The sequence below is a fragment of the Monopterus albus genome, unplaced genomic scaffold (assembly GCF_001952655.1).
Source record: "Monopterus albus unplaced genomic scaffold, M_albus_1.0 scaffold372.1, whole genome shotgun sequence".
NCBI lineage: Eukaryota > Metazoa > Chordata > Actinopteri > Synbranchiformes > Synbranchidae > Monopterus > Monopterus albus.
The window spans coordinates 231929-251551 of NW_018128252.1; the positions used below are offsets into that span (position 1 = coordinate 231929).

General features: G+C 41.9%; 1 protein-coding gene across 1 annotated transcript in view; it reads right to left on the reverse strand.

The window, feature by feature from the left end:
* herc1 (HECT and RLD domain containing E3 ubiquitin protein ligase family member 1) overlaps positions 1-19623 on the reverse strand; it is a 62652-nt gene that overhangs the window by 25081 nt on the left and 17948 nt on the right. The window contains 28 exon segments of the mRNA XM_020585623.1: positions 100-326; positions 439-560; positions 677-932; positions 2252-2368; positions 2688-2848; positions 2963-3173; positions 3462-3735; positions 3925-4573; positions 5375-5934; positions 6564-6647; positions 7182-7421; positions 7704-7874; positions 7964-8074; positions 8627-8733; positions 9609-9764; positions 10323-10495; positions 10617-10854; positions 12622-12742; positions 12954-13169; positions 14196-14467; positions 15278-15329; positions 15463-15583; positions 16116-16455; positions 17893-18064; positions 18203-18323; positions 18425-18539; positions 18645-18818; positions 19082-19306. Coding sequence (XP_020441279.1) covers positions 100-326; positions 439-560; positions 677-932; positions 2252-2368; positions 2688-2848; positions 2963-3173; positions 3462-3735; positions 3925-4573; positions 5375-5934; positions 6564-6647; positions 7182-7421; positions 7704-7874; positions 7964-8074; positions 8627-8733; positions 9609-9764; positions 10323-10495; positions 10617-10854; positions 12622-12742; positions 12954-13169; positions 14196-14467; positions 15278-15329; positions 15463-15583; positions 16116-16455; positions 17893-18064; positions 18203-18323; positions 18425-18539; positions 18645-18818; positions 19082-19306 — 5786 coding nt within the window.

A 19623-nucleotide genomic window follows, 5' to 3' on the forward strand; every position in this document is an offset into this window, starting at 1 on the left:
TGTGCACATGCATTTACTGTGAGTGAGAAGTAATGCTGGGCAAATAAAGAGCAGAATGGTGATAGCAGCCCTCTGACCATAGCATAAAATCACACACACCCATGTTGGCCAGTCCAGTACCTCTGGGATCCACATTCCCAGAATGTCGGTGTCGCTGGCAAGGTCCTGGCCAAACATGGCCTCCATGGTCTCCTCGTCCAAGTCCATCTCCAGCTCTTCATCCAGGTTGAAGTCATAAAGGGCACCGGGGTCTTGCTGCTGCTGGATTGATGAGACCTCACGACGTGACTGGCTGTGGTGGGCCTGCACTGAGCGGTACAGTCCAGCTTAGAAGGAAATGAAAGTATAATGTGAGGAGAAGAAATGGAAGATAAACCCGCACTTTGTCTGGACTAAATGTGAAGAAAGACAAGATATGTTTTTGTGGAAAAGTCTCACCAGCGCGGGCTAACAATGTCCGTGCAGCCAGATCAAAGCGGTGTTTCCTACCAACAGCAGAGCGTCCTCTGAGGGGAACACCGCTGGAAGCTGTTGCACTATCTTGCTCCAGACCATCAGGACTAAAAAAAAAAAAAATACATAAATAAGTTTATTTATACTATGGAAACCTCTTCGGTTTCCATAGTATTCAGTGATTTTAAATTAGGATTATTGGTAAACTACCTAGAAGTCCTACCTCTCGCTGAAGCCTTCCTCTATTTCTGAAGCATCTGCGCTAACTATTTCTCCAGGAGAGCACAGATACGAGTTCCTATCCAGAGTTTTGCCTCCAGTAGAGGCTGTTGCACCAGGACAAGATGAGTCAGATCCATCACCACCAACGCCGCTGCCTCTGGTGCGAGACTCGTCATGCTCGTCCTCTGTACCTGGATGTTCTATCATCCACATGGCCAGTACTGTGATGTTCTGAGCATCTGCCTCTCCTCGAGCACCTAGGGATAGCAGGAATACGTCAACATTTTTGGGGAAACACTTTGACCCCGTTTGACATAGTTTTAAAATGTGTCTCAGTGATCCGAACACAAGTGGACATGTGAGACACATTGGGGGAGGCAATGGTGCAGTGGGTAGAGCAGTCGTCTCCCAACCAGAAGGTTGAAGGTTCAAATCTTGGTGCCTCCAGTCCACGTGTCGAAGTGTCCTTGGGCAAGACACTGAACCCCCCGTTGCCCCCGATGGTTAGAGCCATCAGTTAAGTTGGCGCCGCAGATGGCTGCCATCGGTTCTGTACTAGAAACAAATTCCTTGTGTGTGTAACATACTTGGCCAATAAAGGTGATTATCCTTATCCTTGCTGGTTATACTTGCCTATATACAGTCTTATGCAAAAGTTTGCCAAGGTATCCACTTGTGTTCAGAATTCATTACTGCTGCGTCACTTCAGCTAAAAGGCGAAAAGCCCATTGCACAGTTATGTCAGTCTGTTACCAGACAAGTAACCAGTGGTCTACCAAATAAAAGAAGACAAATGTCAGATTTGTACATCGATATATTATGAAACCCTTCATGGGTTTCACATATTGCACATTTCCTTTTTTGAATGCACACATCAAAATATCTACCATGTCCTGCTCTGATGATGTATTTTCCTGTAATGTCCGGGTTGGGGACGCAACAGGATTTACACTACAAATGATGCATCCCAGACTGGGTATCATTCCAAAATTTAAAATCAATTTTAACTATATCTAACTTTTTTTTACACATATTTTCATTTTCTTGGCACTTTTATGTGCTCAAAGCAGTTTGATAACATAAAAAGTAAACCTATTTAACACAACCTTAATTTCAGTTAACATTAGCATCACTAAATAAAAATGCAGAAAATAATTTTTCAGTACTCAATGGCACTGAAGTAATTTGATTGTTGCCATAAAAGTACTGAAGGTCAATACCCAGCACCATCACAGACCACCTTAGCAAGTGGTTTCAGTGATCGGATCACAAACCATCTTGGTGATTGTTTACATCTGATGTTAGCATTGTCCACTTGTGGTCCAATCGCCCAAGACGCATTTCAAAACCAAGTGTAAACAGGGTCTTTGTTGTGCAACTTAGGCACAAACTGTATATCGCTACAGCCTACCTGCATAGTGCAATTACTTGCATTAATTGCTGCTAACTGAGAAAAAGATACACATGCTCTTGTAAGTATTACAGTGTTGTATTCCAGTAGTGTAGGCACTGATCTATTCTTATTCTATTATTAAGCTCTCACAAAAGCAATACAAGTGCAACTAGACAGACTGACCAGTGGCCTCCAGAGCTTTGGTGATCTGGCGCAGCGAGAAGCCCATCTCCAGCAGGGGCACAGCAATGGCAGGAGGAGGGGGAGATGTCGAGAGCCGGCTGCTGGGGTCTGACAGAGCTACAGCAAACGTGAAATCATTATAGAATCTGGGACGTAGGTTTGAATATGCCAGGATAAGCATAAAAAGTATGGGTAAAAATGTGCATTTTATAATGTGAAAAGGCTTTTTCATATTTATGCTTATACTGTATCTATGCCCAAAAGCCCCATAGGCAAAAAAGACAAGTCAAGACATCATGATTTTAAAACACTCTAAAAACTGTGTAATAAATAAAAAGCTCAAAACTATACAGCTTTCCATGGCTTTCTGAATATTTTAGAAGCTTTTCTCCAGCACAACAGTGATATTTATGTCCAGGGCAATACTTACAGGTACCTGTTCTGTTTTGTGGTCTTGTGGGCTGTGAGTCAGGAGAGGTGAGACTCTGCCTGCGGCCGACTTCATCTGAGGGAGAGGTTGGCAGAGACGACACTGGAGGAGTCTGGGCTCGACGAGCTGGGACGAGAGTGGTGGTTGGATAGCTGGAGAACATTTGCCTGTCATAACACAGAGAAGCATTAACATAATAATTTTTATTTAATCATATATGGAAAACTAGGTTAATAAATACAACTAGCTGACTGACAATATATGGTGCCATCTGTTCTGACCTGAGGAGGCTGAGAGGCATGACCCCTGGAGACTCAGAGGCTGGGACAGTCTCTGTATCTGTGACAGGTGTGGTAGCAGTGGTGGTGTCCTCAAGTGATGAGCTTATGAAGGATGTGGTGCTGGAAGCAGAGGGGCTGGTGGTGATTGGGGTTTGTGCCAGCTGCTCACCCTCTGTACCTTCCCCTTCACCCTCTGGTTCACTTCTGATTCCTGTGGGACATAAAAAGACAAAACTGACAAAATGCCTCTTATCTGCAAAATATGTATACAGTAAGAATGCCTCTGCAGTTAAGATCCAAGAATTAATAATGATGAATGTAGTAATGAGAATTGGTGAACAGTTCATTTAGTTCTAAACTGAATCATTTCTTGTTATTGGATATTGAAGGTTATAGGAGTTTACAATGGGTGTTTTATATATAGACAGACAATTAATGAGTCTTGTAGAAAATTAATCAGTAGCCATAATTCTAGGCTCAAACCTCTACATATTCTCACCAGGCTTGGACTTCCCCCCGCTGGGTTCCTCCAACAGCCCATTCACGACTAGCTTGTAGATCATGGCCTGTGCCCTCTCCAGGTCTCTGAGGCCCAAGGCCCGTTTGATGGGGGCGCGCATCACTGCTCGCTTCACCATATGGCGCATAAGAAACTGCAGAGCCGCCCGCATCTCCACCTCCTCCTGGCATACTGGTGAGGTGGCAGCTGTGCTTCCACTGGTGCTGGCATTCAGATCAGCATTGTGCCCACTGGGTGCAGCTTCTGGTAATACCTTGATGGTACGACAGAGAATAGGTTAGCTTAAATATGACAATATTTAATCTGGCTCTGTTTCAGGAATGACATTTCACTCACACCAGCCAATGTTTTGAGGAGGTATTTCAAAACTGCTTCATTCAACTGAAGAACATGTAAATGATTCAACTGCTATTGTATGACAGAACTAAGCAAGCTGCAGTACCTTTGGTATAAGCAGCAGCTCGGCATATTTGCTGCAGCTAAGCAGAGCGCTGAGGGTCTTCATAGCTCCCAGGTAGAGGTAGGACAGCTGCACAGCATGGATGTCTGACTGGGTGGCTATAGAGGGAGGAGACGGCTCATGACTGCGGAAGCCATGATCATGGCCTTTCTTCCTGTTCCCCTCAGCAGATGTGTGAGGAGCTGCAGTAAAGAGAGTCTCATTCCCACCTACGCCACCGCCGGCCACGGAGGAAATCTCACTCTCTGATTTTGAGTTGGGTGCCACATGTGCTTTGACCTCATCCAGGCTGTGCGACACACGCAGATCAGAGGTCACTGTACTTGAAGCGGCTCCAGACGAGGGTCCAACATTGTCTTTTTGTTCACTGCGATTGTGCCCCCCATCATTGTCTGCCTTGTCATCATTACTGGTCAGTCCGTGCCCAGTCGATGCTGCGTTGCGATGCTTCTTCTCATGGCGCCGTGCACTCAGCTTAGCAGTGGTTTCCTCATGGATGCTGGTAAGGTAGGTGAGGTCCAACAGCAGCGAAGCAGTAAGGCCATGGAAACGTGCCACGTCAAAGGGCAGCGGCTCACAGGGTTCCAGGTTGTATAGTGGAGTGTCACTAGGTGACCAGAAAGTTGGGAAGCTTTAATAGAAGGGAGTGGAGAGTGAAAAAGACAAGGGAAGGAAACACAAAGTAAGGGAGAGAGCAGGACAGAAAGAGCACAGCATGCAAGAAAAATAAAAAGATGCAATGTGTGGGAATGGCACAAACCATAATTTAGTGGGCCATGCAACACTGTAATGGATTAATAATGACAAAAAAGGGAACATCAATAATGACTCATCTGCCTTATGTGAAGTACTTTGTAACATTTTTGTCTTTATTACTGTTATTAGTCTTGTTGTTAATATTATTATTGTTGTTGTCAAATATGTGAAAAACATTAAATCAGAACCAGGGAAAACTGAAGGTGCAGATGATTAAAAAGTAAAATGCTAGTGGGTATGAAAGGAATATGAATACAAGCAGTAAAGAAACATTCAGAAATCACATTCAGCTCCATCTGTGTTTCACATGACCAGCCTTACTGATGTCCATATACCTATACCACAGCACATTTTATATCCAGAACAGAATATCATGCATATGCTGCTGTTGGAGCAACAGTAATGTGATCTTATAAGAATTAGGAGGGCTTTTCCCTAAAAGACACTTAATTCACAGTATTAAAGAGGTAAAGGTTTCAGAAGGCTAAAAAGTCATTCAGAACATTTTTACCCAATAGCAGTGACAGCCAAAAACTTTACATGCCTGGTATTTTCAAAATATAAATAGCATATCTGATAATTACTTTAGATACTAGTAAATAACAAACTGTCAAAGTCAAATGTTGAAAGAAAAGGGACAAAAAGGGTGCCACAGCAAAACTTTTTCACCCAGTACCTGATAGTGATCTCAGCTTCATCCCACTGAACCTTAGCTGAAGTACTGCCTTCCTTCACCACACCCAATAAAGTAGCATGGCGCCCAGTCTGCTTGTGCACACATCGCCCACCAACACGGAGGCCTGCATCTGTACCCCCGATCACCGCCAGGACTGGCCACACCTCTGTACAGAGTGTTCTCAGGTGGTGCTCCGACAGCTCCCCCAAGCCATGCTGCCGTCCATGGCGACCCCTCTCCTCCTCCATCCTTATGGGTGTTTCTTGGCTTTCCTTCTGGGCATCGTGCTCTTCACGGCTCTGCACTGAACGACTCTTTTTCAGTCTTTGACCACCGCCACTACCAGATGTACTGGCTGACTCTCTAAAGCAAGGCTTGATTTTGTGAAGTCGCTCAATCATAGTTTTGTTGATACGATGGGTCCAGTGGTCACTGCGATGTAAGATACGGATCAGCTGTGTGGTGGCCTCAGCCAGAACAGTGGCCATGGGGCTGCAGACTGGGTCACCAGGTAAGAGGTCTCGAGGTGTTCCCCTCATCTGCATGTCACAGATCTTAACCTAGAGACAAAGTTAAGCAGATAGAAATAGATAAGTGCACCAACAGAGAGCATTAAATCCAATAAAAGAAATTAGTTAGAAGGGGGCAGAAGAGCCTAACAACAGCAAATGTTTTAATGAGAGATACATAGACCAACAAGGACACTCAGAGAGCGCATGCACCTCCGCCAAGGCACAACATTCTCTCATGCAAATGGGTCCCTTGTGGAAAAATGAGATCCAGAACCATGCAAAATGTGTCCTAAATCAGATCGGATCCAGATTATCCTTTAGGTCATGATAGGCAGTTACACTGTGTTTGTTTCTACAGTAAAATGCCAAATATCAAATTAATGAGGTCTTTATTTCCATCAAAACACTTTTCTTGTAGCAAAAATAAAAAAAGCTGAAGAAAAGAAATCTCAGCTAAATGTAATTGTTGAGTTACTAGTATTATAGATATAAAGATATGGTGTACTGTTTGGTTACACTCTGCTCATTCACAGAAATCTTATTAGCTTTGACCAAAGGATAAGCAAACAAACAAACAAACAAACAAGCAAACAAACCTGCACAGTTAAAATAACCCCTCATGTTACTGTTTTGCAGAGAAAGAGGGGAAATGCATCTCAGGAATTTATTTCCCTTACCTTCTCTCCAGGGTTACTGCTATAGAACATCACACAAGGATAGAGTTCTGTGGCGTCCACATCTTCAAAGGCTAACTTTGGCTCCTGTGTAATCACAAGGTAACAAGGACAGACAAAACCCTGAAACAATGCATAGTTTTGGTGCAGCTTATTTTATGAATTGCCACATTCTTTGTATGTTGTGTATTTGAATAATAAAAGTTATGTTTTAATTATGAAATTCAAACAATACTTTCTGACTTTTGTTGTGTGCACACTGACACTCTAGAGCACTTGTGTGCATGCATACTGACATAATGAGTGCCGAGTAGTAATGTGTCTACTGAGCTCTAATTAGTGGGGGATTACTAAGATAGTTTTAGTTGGTGTACAGTGTTGAGGGGAAACAAACTGAAAAAATGGCTTCAAACAGCAACAAGAGTCCTGCAATGACACACTATCACAGTTTTATTAGGGTGATGGTAATGTTAATTTTAAAAATACTTGTATTGCTTCATGCAGAAATATACAATTTGTACATTTTATGAGTATAACCAGTCTTCTCATTTGCACACGATATAAGTAAGTCTGGTGTCTGCTAAGGAGCTAGTGAGACTTGTTCCCCCCTCTGTCTCTCACCTCTCCGTTCTTGCCAAAGGAGATGGTTCTTGCCTCCATGTCCAGGACACAGGTGATGAAGTCTCCCTGAGTAAAGCTGCTCAGTGTCAGTGTTTGTTCTCCATTGTGATATAGGTTTCCACTGTATGCCCGGTATAGCCACATATCTGATGTGGTGCGGTGGTTGAAGTCGTGCACGGGCCATCTTGAAACACCCACACATGTACCCTCATTGCCTCGGTTCTCCTTCACGATGTAAAACTACAAGGGAAATAAAACATGACATGAATTAAAACAAGAAAACATCTGAAAAAATTTGTGCATGTGTATGTAGGACACTTTCTTATACACTGCTGCAGTTTCTACCCTAATCCTTGTATAACTGTTTACAATGAACTCAGCCTTGGTGTGTATACTTAGCTGGGCACATAAGAGTTCTTCTTAAAATGGTAACACACCCTGCTGCCTGTGCAAAAACGATAGACCTTTGTTGTGCAGCCATTTTTGAACCAGTTATGAAGCTATAATAAAACGACATTGTACCTTCCACTGGTAACATCCAGAGGAGATACCAGTTGAGGCTAGGCCATAACCTTTGCCCCCACTGCCATGTGTCAGCCCCTGGCCATTTTCCACCACACAACACTGAGCCTTTTCTGGGTCAAAGGACACTTCCTGGGTAGGAAGGTTTTCATCCTCCTCCTCTGTCTCTCCCTGTGGATCAAAGAAACTGTCATTCAAACAAAGAAAAATTATATACTAAACACAAAAGGGGTTAAGATTGGAGAAGGTTGGTTGCACACCTGCAGTTTGAGTTCTTGGACTTTTTCTTTAATCTGGATTGAATGCTTGGCTTGAGCAACGGGAGCTTCCCACATGCAGTCAGACAGCAGGAAGAAGAGCCGCTCTACAACCTAGACGAGATAATTATATCAACTTGCTGAATTAGTCTGTTATATAAACACTGTAAGCTGGTGATGTTCTATCCCAGTTCCTTACCCTCGAACCTGAAACACAGTGGTTCCTTCTAAAGATGTAAATCAATAAAAACTCCTCAGAAATAGAATTTACATTTTGATAAAGGTAAAGTAATTTCCTAAAATACCTGGGCCTGCAGGTCTAATAAAGATGACTATAACAAAGAAAAATAGGATTTGGTATGGTGATGCATGTTTAGGCTACAGCAACAGGATGGTTTATGCAGAATCGACACAAAATAAACTACAGTTCCTATGTTCATCATAATGAAGGAACAGTGCAACAGTGTGGTTGTGTTTTTAACATTTTTTAGACTGCACAGCGGCATATAGTAAGGTGTATCAGATTTTGGGGACACAGTATATTTGTATGACATTAGCTACAGTGGTAGGATTAGTTCATTCTTCGTTCTGGTCTTTCAATGGGATTTCTTGACAATAAGAAATATATCCTATAAGAGCCTATGTAAAGCAAACTAAGCAGCATACCTGCGTCATCTGGTCATCCTCCATATTAGTCTCACAGGCAGGTAAGACAGCCTCCAGAACATGAAGAGCTAGGAGGCGAGTTCTCAGGTTTTTCACCAGTGGGACCCCTAGAATGACCAGTCCACAAGAGTTTATGTCTCAGCTGTTTTCATTAGATTAGAAATTTTCAACTAATGGTGGTTCCTGGGCCACCATTAGTTGAATCCATTCAATCTGACTAAGAAGTAACCTGAGGACCATTGTTGTGGGGTGAATAGACTGAAGAGGTGCCATTTTAATCCTAAAAAGCACCTTGGCTTTTCTAAAGTGTATATATTTGTATGAATTAGATTATTGACAAACAATATGTAATACATGGAACTGTGGAGGAAGAAAAAAAAAAAAGATTCCTATAGTGAAACTACACCTGCAATGCTTTCATGGGCCACCATGGGGCTGCGGACCACTGGTTGAAAACCACTTCATTAGCTAAAGTCAGCACAGGCTCACCACAAGGCTGCTGTCTTGGCCCCAAACTCTTCACCCTGTACACCCACGACTGTGTCTCCAACCATGACACCACCATCATCATTAAATATGCTGATGATGACACCACCACTCTGAGCCGAATCAAGGGGGGAGATGAGTCGGGTTACAGAAGCTTGGTGAATGACATTCTTGTTTATGGAGAGGAGAATGACCTCATCCTCAATATAAACAAGACAAAAGAAATAATAGTAGACTTCAGGAAGAACCCCTCCCCTCTACTGCCTCTGACCATCAAAGGGACTGAGGTGGAGAGGGCGGAGGGCCACAAGTTCCTGGGCCTGCAGGTGACATCTGACCTGAGCTGGTCACTGAACACAGCTGCTACAGTGAAGAAAGCCCAGCATTGACTATACTTCATGAGGCAGTTCAGAAAAGCTGGGCACATAAGCTTAAATGGCAAATAAAAATCTTGACTTGACTTTACTAGACTAAAGTACCGTTTATCTGTTTGTACCTGAGCAGCATTTCTGTGCAGCGATATTGAGCAGAACTTCAGTCCATTTAGGGGAGGCCATCTTGGACTGGATAGCCTTTGAGGACACCACTCTCCGGAGAAAGACTAGGAAGTCTCCCAGGTGCAGCTCAGCAGTGTGTTGCTTACGTATTAAAGCTGAAAAACATAGATATAGATAAAACATAGAATCGAAACATTACTCAATAACAGAGCTCTGTTTTAGTTTTTCTGATAAAAACAATTACTTCTAAGTTTTAATTTCCATTTAGTCATTTGAATGTTGCTAGGACATATTTATCTTTGATTTCTTAAATTTGCATATGCTTTTTTGTCAGGCTGACAGTCGCTGTCTTCTTCATGCATTATGTCTGTGACTTATGTAGATTAATTATGTAACATGACTGGCTCTTGTTTCTTATCATGGCATTCACATTTGATTCATCTATTTTTCACATGTTTGTTCAGGATTTTGTTCATATTTCCAACCAACAAAAGTTAATTTAATTTTGTAAGTTTGCTGTTAAGGAAATACTGACAACAGATATGCTTGATGCTTTTACTGACAAAAGCAATAATACTCACATGAGTGCAATAATGGCTGCAGAGTATACTGCATGTATTATCAAACACACTAAGGACAACACAGGTTCCTGGCATGACTGATAAAAGGATCCTTACCACTGAAGGGTAATTAGAGCAAATATCTTTATTCACCTCTGAAGTCCTTCTTTTCAGAGTCTGTACTGTCTTCATGTTTGTTGTCTTCTTGGTCTTTTCCAGAAGACAGCAGGCTGACTCCTGCCTGAGACAGCAGGTTCTTCAGCTGACTGCAAAGCAGATCCAGCAGTGACTGGACCACCTTGGGGCTCAGTTTGTCTGCATATGTTCTGCAAAGACATGGAAAGACAGCTTTTCATGTAATCTTCTCTTTGTACTGGTTCACGTTAATAATGTGCTGATGCCATGGCAATTCCATTCCACTACTATTAAACCTCCTAAATCTCTTACCCAGTGCTGATGGCCAGTATCTGCAGCAGGCGTGTGGAGGCCACCTTCAAGGCAGTGCTGAGCTGGGACACTCCAGGTTTCTGCAGTAGCTGCAGAGGCTGCCCCAGCATAGTTTCCGTGCCACACAGCTGGGACAGCACATTGAGCAGCCCACTGGAAATCGCCAAGGAGACATCTACTGGCTGGTAACGAACACTCAGTGCAAACACAGTCACCAGCAGGAGTCGCTGCTGAGCTTCTAAAATGGAGAAAAAAGGCAGAGACAAGATCATCAGTGGTGCTGTGGGCAAGAACTGTTGTTACCAGACTGGGTCCTGACTACTGTTGTGTTTTCAGGACATTTACATCAAGCTTAAGTAGCTTTGAAAATTGCCATGGATATGTCTCTTTGCATACACACAAACAACCAGCTCTCACGTTCCCATACATCTGCAGGTGAAGCTGTCGACTGAAAATATTAATGAGCTAATGTTAAATAATTCTGAAACACATGTGCATGATTTATATTTTAAACAACCAAGATAATCTTAGGCTATAAAATCACTGAAGCTCCAATACTAAGAATATTTAGTACAGCTGCATCTCAAACAAAATTATAATCGCAGAAAAGTTTTTTTCAAAAAGTGAAACTCTTATTCTAGATCTATTACACATAAAGTGAAACACTTCATTTTAATTATGCTTACAGCTCATGACAATCAAAAATCCAGTATCTCAAAATATCAGAATATTTTATTTTGACTGAGAAAATTACTGTTCATACAGTAAAAATGCCATGTATCTCTTGGTCTAGTTCAGAACACACAGCCACAATCATGGGGAAGACTGCTAAATTGACAGTTGTCTAGAAGATGATCACTTTTCACAAGGAGGGTATGCCGCAGAAGGTCACTGCTGATAGGGCTTGGTGCTCATAGAACGCTATATCGAAGCATATTCGTGGAAAGTTGACTGAAAGGCAAAAGTATCATAGGAAAAGGTGCTCAAGCAACAGAGATAATCGCAGCCTTAAGAAGATCAAGCACAACAAATTCAAGAACTTAGGAGAGCTTCACAAGGAGGAGAGTGAGGCTGGAGTCAGTGCATCAAGTGCCACCATGCACAGACGTCTTTAGGAAATGGGTTACAACTGTAATTCTGAAATTCGTAGTTTCAAGGCACTCCTGAACCAGAGACGTCAAAAGAGTCTTACCTGGGCTAAGGCGAAAAAGAACTGAACTGTTGCTCAGTGGTTCAAAGTCCTCTTTTAAAATGAAAGTAAATTTTTCATTTCATTTGGTAATTAAGGTCCCAGAGTCTGGAGGAAGAATGGAGAGACAGAATCCAAGCTGCTTGAAGTCCAGTATGAAGTTTCCACAATCAGTGATGATTTGGGGTGCAATGTCATCTGCTGGTGTTGGTACAACGTATTTTATCAACTTCACAGTCAAAGCAGCCGTGTAGCAGGGAATCTTAAGAGTACTTCATGCTTCCATCTGCTGACAAACTTTATGAAGATGCCGATTTTCCTTTTCCAGCAGGACTTACCCACAGTGCCAAACCACCACTAACTGGTTTGCTGACGATGGTATACTGTGTTTGATTGGCCAGCCAACTCATCTGACCTGAACCCATAGAGAGTCTATGGGGTATTGTCAAGAAGAAGATGAGAAACACCTGACTCAACAATACAGACGAACTGGCTGCTATCAAAGAAACCTGGTCTTCAATAATGCTTCAGCAGTGTCACAGGCTAATCTCTCCCATGCCACAGAGTATTGTTAATCCTTTTTTGATCCATCTTAGGGAATATTCTAATATTGTGAGATACTACATTTTTGATTTTAAGCTTTAAGCCTTAATCATCAAAACATCAAATTTAAAACATGAAAATAGCTTGAAATATTTCACTTTGAGTAATAAATCCAGAACATATGAGAGATTCACTTTTTGAATTAAAGTACAAAAAAAAACAAATCCACGATATTCAAATATTTTGAGATACACCTGTAGTAGTCTGCATTACCTATGTGGTGCTTGTTTGCCTGCAGTGCTTTGTCCAGTGTCACAGACAGCTGCTGATAGATCTTATGGACAGCTGTCTGGATTTCCATCTGTAAGTTCCTCTTAGCTGCTTTTACACCATCCTGCAAAAAAGTTTGCATTAATATCTTAAAACACAGGCAGAAAACACAGTAAACATTAAGTGTTTAGAAAACCAAGAAACATAACCGATGGTGCTTCTCAGGCCAAGAGAATTGGCTGAAAATGTTTACATGTTTACAAATGTTAATAATATTAATAAATACCAGACTCCACAAACAGTAGGGTATGCACATCAAAACTCTTATGTGGTACCTGGTAGTGATGTAGCTGCACACTCTCTCTCTTCAGCCCTCCAGTGCCCACTGTGCCGAGGCCAAAACAACCAGCCAGGAACTGCAACCTAACAGAGGTGAGCAAGGAGGAGGACTGAAAGGCACTGCTGGAGCGATCTGCATTCCCAGGTTGGCTGCCCTTCTCCTCCATGCCAGAGATCAACACCACGATCTGGTGGAGTGCTTCCAGTCGCAGCTGGAAATACAAGACAGCCAGGAGTCAAGTGGATATGACATTAAAGTTACATATCTAACTCTTTGACCGTTTGATTTTGGCATATTGCAAACCCCAGAAAATCAACTAGTTAAAACAGCCTCATTTGTTTAGCTGAAATGACATTTTTAATTTAAAAGGATAAATTTGTAATATTCTGTATTTTGCTTATTGTCACCAAATCCAGTGAAAAGGCCAAAAACAACAATGAATACATCCACCACGTATTGTCTGTGTTCTCAAACACTGATATATCTCAGCTTGACATATACTGTACCACTGAGCTCCACTGTTATTGAAATACAATTTAAAATCTCATAGAGCCATAGTTTGCATTTTATGTTATCAACATGGCTGCTTTCAGTAAATCCCACATAAACCATTCTGTTATAAATATCCAGCCGCTCACTAAATCCACAGCTGAAAATCAACCTCAACAGATGTACGATTTTCTCCTGTTTGAGTCCCAACTATCCAAAACTACAGCTCACAACTCTTTCGCTAGTTTTTAAAAATACATGTATATATTTGTGACCAATGTTAAAGATTTACACCTTCAACTGGAAACAATGGTCTTGAAGCTGAACTGCAAGAGACAGAGCAGGAAAGTGGCAGTGTATTGAGAGACAGGCTAATGCACGTTGGAAACAATGGTCTTGAAGCTGATAGCAAGAGACAGAGCAGGAAAGTGACAGTGTATTGAGAGACAGGCTAATGCACTGCTGATTTTGATCTTTTCAAGGGATTGACAATAGGAAAAATATAGAACATCACCATCCTTATCTTTTAAGCAGGGCTGTAGAAAAACAAATGGTTATAGAATATTCTCAACTAAAGAATAAAAAAAAACAACATGAAAACCACTCAGCAAACTCATAAAGATTTCTACAATCCCAGTGCTGGCTGATTTGATTAATCTTTATAACCAATCAAAAAAGGACTTTCACTTCAGAGTCAAGAGTTCCAAGGCAGACGAAAACTCGTTAAAGTCATAAGACTGTCCCTCACCTCTGCCCTGCTCCGTTGCTGCTCCATAGCCAGGATAATGGCCTGTGGGCTGGTTGACATACTTTCTTCTGGTTCTTTGAAGGCTGGAGTCAAACCCACATCGCCACTGATAAAACTGACCATGTTGTCAATGAGAGCATGGACCCCCAGTGAGTGGCTCAGGTCAAGGTCTGACTCTTCATAGGAGTGTGTCGAGCTGTAGCTCCACTGATGACTTAGTTTGGCCCTGAACCAGGACTCAGCCAGGGAGTCTGGTGAACTGTAAAGTAAGCCTGGAGGTAGAGAGGAGAGGGGGAGGAGCCTTTCAGATGCATAAATGCACAAGATAACTGTTTTGATGGATGGACCATGTTGCTTTAAAAGCACTTGAGCTATGCAGAGAAATGCATTATTACGCTGTAAGAGTTCATCAGTCAAAAATTGATTCTTCATGCAGGCACAAGCCTTTATCAGCCATTATGAATTAATTTATAGCAGGCTCAGAGTTTCCAAAACCCACTGGGTAAATAATGCTGCAGTTGAGAAGTGGAATGGAAACCAGGGCTAGCATTCGCATATAACAGCTAGACGTACTGAAGTCAAAGTATCATTCACTACTGATGATTTCTCTAAAATTATGACTGGTAATTTCATGAAATCTCTTCAGCATGACACATCACATTCTTCACAAGAAATGAGCTGTCACTGTGCAAAGTCAACATTTCAAGCAGAAGAATGAACTGCTATTTGTACAGTAGGCACATCTGTATGTTCTTGATTTCTTTTCACTGTTCATCTATTAGCACGTTACACAGAAAGTACAGTGTAAAGTGTCTGAGCTCAAAATGTGGCCCTCATTATGAGAGATGAATGGCATCACAGTCATGGTGGTATGAGCTAACAGAAGGAAGAAACATGCCATCGTTTACTTGTTTGGAGCTCCTCTTGTGCTTGGGGCTCAACTGCCCCAAAAGAAGCAAATAAACTATTCACACAGAGATCAAAAGACAGAAAGACAAGAGTAGCATATGATAAATGACAAAGACAAGCCTGGACCATCCTTCCTCGCAATATTAGACCTAATTATTGCAAATGATCTTTACCTCTTTTTTTGTGAGAGAATGCCAAATCGAGGTCAACATTTCTCCTTCCACTCTGAAAGGAAAAATAAAAGCCCAATGTAGCAGTTGCACCATCACTGTAAACGTTTGGTATGCATATAAACATAGAAAATACCAATGTAGTGAGATAGATGATATATTTGTGTATGTGAGAATGTCTGCTTTACCAGAGCGTAGCCCTCTTCATCTGACTCAGGCTGGGAGAGGTCAGACTCACTCCTGGACTTCATCAGTCTGTAACCTGGACTACTCTGCACCGAATGGCTCTCTGCACTCAGACTCTCACTTCTATGTACACAAACACATCAAAGAAACAGTCTGATCATCTTTATCAATGCAACACCATACAAATATAGCTAAACAAGATAGATTAAAATGATTCTCTCCCCAAAGATGTGTGACAAAGCCAGAATTCTCACCCCTACACTAAACAACTCTTGCTAAGCACGATATAAATCTGGAGCCTGACAGAGGTGAGCACAAGCCCCGGAAAAACAGTAGGCAGATGTTATCAAGTCTCTGATGCTCCAGGTGAAATGTGGAGTATAAACATAGGTCAACATTCAGATTAAATTTGTTTAAAGAAGTTAACCTACTGTATATGTTAATATTGTGTTTGCCTCAGAAAAAGGTTAGAATGAGTTGATGAAACAAGATGGCTTTTTTGGAAACAGGTGAAATCATTTCACCCTGTAGCCAAAATATTTTTGCAGGATAAAATCCCCACCAACAACTAAATAAAGTATTAAACTGTCAACACTTAGAGTTTGATTTAACACCTCCTCCCCTCTGACTGTATCTAGGTGGCCAGTGCTCTGACCTTGTCATGAAGCTCAGACATTCCTGTGTTCCTGTAGCAGACTGGGTCTGACCCTCCTCCTGGTTCTGCTTGGTCAGCTCACCCACCACTGGGCTGACCCCAAGCACCAGCAGGGCACAGCGGTGGATCACCGAATTACAGGCTGCTGTGTACAGGTCCTGGCCCTCTGGAAGACCTGTACTGCCCCTCCGCCCTTCCTGAGACAGAATAGTGTCCTCCTCTCCACCTCCTCCTCCACTCCTGGGAACAGAGCCGGACCCCAGGCCTGTGCTGCTGCTTGCCCGCTCCCTGTCCCGACTGCGGGCTACCTCCCGTGCTGAGAGGAAACATTGAAAGATTTCTGTGTTGTGTAGTGGAAGACGCACATACGACACACACAAGATGCAGGGTTAGAGGACAAGCAGCAGCCAGACAATGCATTCAATGCTAACTAGAGTGCAAAGTTTAAAAGTAAAACATAGGCAAATACAACACACTAAGAAGAATCTGATACTATGACACTTATTCCAGTACATTTCAGGGTAACCGCTAACTCTGTAACAATGAACATTTGTTATTCCACAGATGGGCCAGTGTGAAGGCCATCTCCTTTCTACATGCCAGATATTAAACATACTATTCACAACATATTTTGGTTACAGTGGCTCTCTGCAACTACATAAATTATACTGATAAAAAAAATACAGGACTACAGTACCAACTTTATTATTTTCACTAGTTTAATAATGATAGTAATAAAGTGGAGATATGAATGACTGGCAGGCAGAATTTAAAAAAGTAACATCCAAATTTAACATCCATCCTTAAATTGTTCACCCAGTCTTCAAAAACTAGGGTTTATCACTAGGGTTGTACTTGACTAAGGATTTAGTTGGTCAACTCTTCGGTACGACTATTCAACTACTTGTTCTTTTTTTTAAGATATATAGCCTAGACTGTCAGAAAATCAACAGACATGAATTTCAGTAATGATTTCAAACACATTAACATCAGTATTTCAATGCAAAAGAGTGACAGGTATGTATTTCTGAGCATTTATAAGTCAATAAAAAACAGCTGCATATGATGCAAGATTTAAAACGCCGACCTATTTAAACTGACAATGTACAACATCGGGCTGCCATATGGATTTGTCAGAAAAAGAAGACAGGTAGCACACTTGTATTTCTGTTGAAACAATGCTCTTATGGGCATTTTCTTTCTTCTGAAACATGGTTATATCGTAGTTTACCACAGCTGTGCATTGCACGTTAATGTAGATGGGTAAACAAACTGAACTCACATAACATTAGATTATGCAAAACCAGTGAGATCATAGCAACAGTCTTTTCTCTTGTAAAAGTAGACCACGATGTTTGAAAACACTTCTAATAAAGTATAAATCTCAACTTTATGTGGCTTGCTCTAGTGGGTTCTGTTGTTCTTTTGCTTCTCATTCTGCAATTTGCTAAATACTGTAGATGTGGCCTTAATGTACATGTACATATTGGACAGTATCACCGTTAAAGTGGGTATCCCTACCCCTGACCACAGAGGGAAGCTTTGAGCAAACTGCTGCTTGGCACACCAAAATAAGGAAAAGAAGACAACAAACTACTGGGCTGGGACTACCTTCTATTGTAATACACAATGGCTGAGAAAAATAAATATAATAAAAACAAAGGCTCGACTAGAAGAGTCTCAGTCAACTAACAGGTCTCTCAACTAATGACTATCTGGGGGCAGCCCTAATTAACACTCTGAAAGCATAGGTACACCTTCAGGCAGGTATACTTACTTCCAGCTGTCATTACTTCATGCTCCCTCTCCTCCTCTTCATCATCTTGTTCCTGATGGCCCTCTTCTCTCTCACGGTCGGCTCTCTCTTCCAGCTCTGCCTCCTCATCAATGGTGCGTGTGAAGGAGTGTTCCTGTGGGTCCATGTCCAGAGAGTCCTGATTGTCTGAAATCTGACCAAGTGTAACCAAATAACATCTGTGAGTGTGAGAAAAATATCCTGAGAGCTCCTTTAACTATATGCAAATTTCTGAATAAATTGAGGTTGAAATAATAGGGAATGCCACACTATGTAATTTTTGTTTACTCACCCTCCTCTCACGCGAAGATGATCGGGTCTGAATAAAGTCTATATTCTTACAGGCCAGCAAACGGTTTCGTACTTTATAAACACTGCGATAGACTTCTGCAAGGGATTTAGATGGTTGGTACCTGGGAAAATAAAAATATACTTGAAGTGATGTGATGTTTAATTTAAGCTGATACTGTGAAACCCTAAAACCCGATGGATCACATGTATCATGCTACAGTACCTGCCCTCTCCACAGGCCTGGTCCAGCAGCCCGGTGTGCTTCAGTAATGCTGCAAACACAAACCTGGACACAGTGTCTAACAGGGACTCATTACTGAGAGATGCACTGTCCCAGTCTGCAACAACAGAAAGTACAGTCAGTACACTGTCATGAACATTTCAAAGCTTATTACTCTAGCATGGAGACAGTGGAATTCATAATATCTAGTCTAAAGGTAGACCTTTGCTGATGGCATAGTCCTGCATGTTGATCCAGAGGCTGTTGGCAGGTTCTTTAGAAGAACTCAGAGCCAAATCCACAAGGACACTCAAGTCAGGATGCAGCGTGCAGTCAAAAGGCTTCTGCTCTTCATTTCCAGACAGTGCTGCCTCCAACAATGAGCTGATGCAAGTGTCTGAGAAGCAGGTGAAAAAACATTCACCATCTCAACAATTCACAGAAGAAACAACAAACAAATAAAACCAAAGGGACAAACACATTCTTTATAAGACAACTGGACAAGAGCCTTAAGGATCTGATGAGACAGTCAAAGAGTACAAAATTAATTTCATAGTAGTTGGGACCATTGCGCACAACTGCTCATGTTATATTAAATGATAAACATTTTAATAAACCATAAACTCAGTCATCACATCACTGTATCTCGTCACTGTGTACCTAGCTGTGGGATGTCCATCTCCAAGCCGTTGCTGAAGAGGGGTGTTTTAAGCCAGTAAGCAGTATCCTGTTCCTCCAGTGAGGTAGGAGCTCCCTGCAGCATCCCACCAAGGCATTGGCCCACTAGCAGCGCCACTGTCCTCTCCAGGTCCACAAGCCACACCCAAGAGTGCGCCGGCTGTGGCAGGGACAATCCCAAGGCTGGCTCAGCAAAGTCAGAGGCACCTACAAAAATAGAAGAGAAATTCTACTATTCAGAAATACAACGGTTTCCAAAAAGCAAGACATTTTAAAGACACTTTGAGAGTACTAGCGATCTGTGCACACGCATCTAACATGCATTTTAAACAAATGCACTCAGAAAATGGTTTTTACATGTTTGAAAATCTTGATTTTATTTGCAGATTACTGAACACACATCTGTGGTCATCATGGGATACACATCTTTTTTACACATTTGTAAATCTGGTTTTTATTTGTAGGTCAACAAACACACATTTGTGGCCTTCGTGAGGCACACAAATCCATTTGCACACATTTGT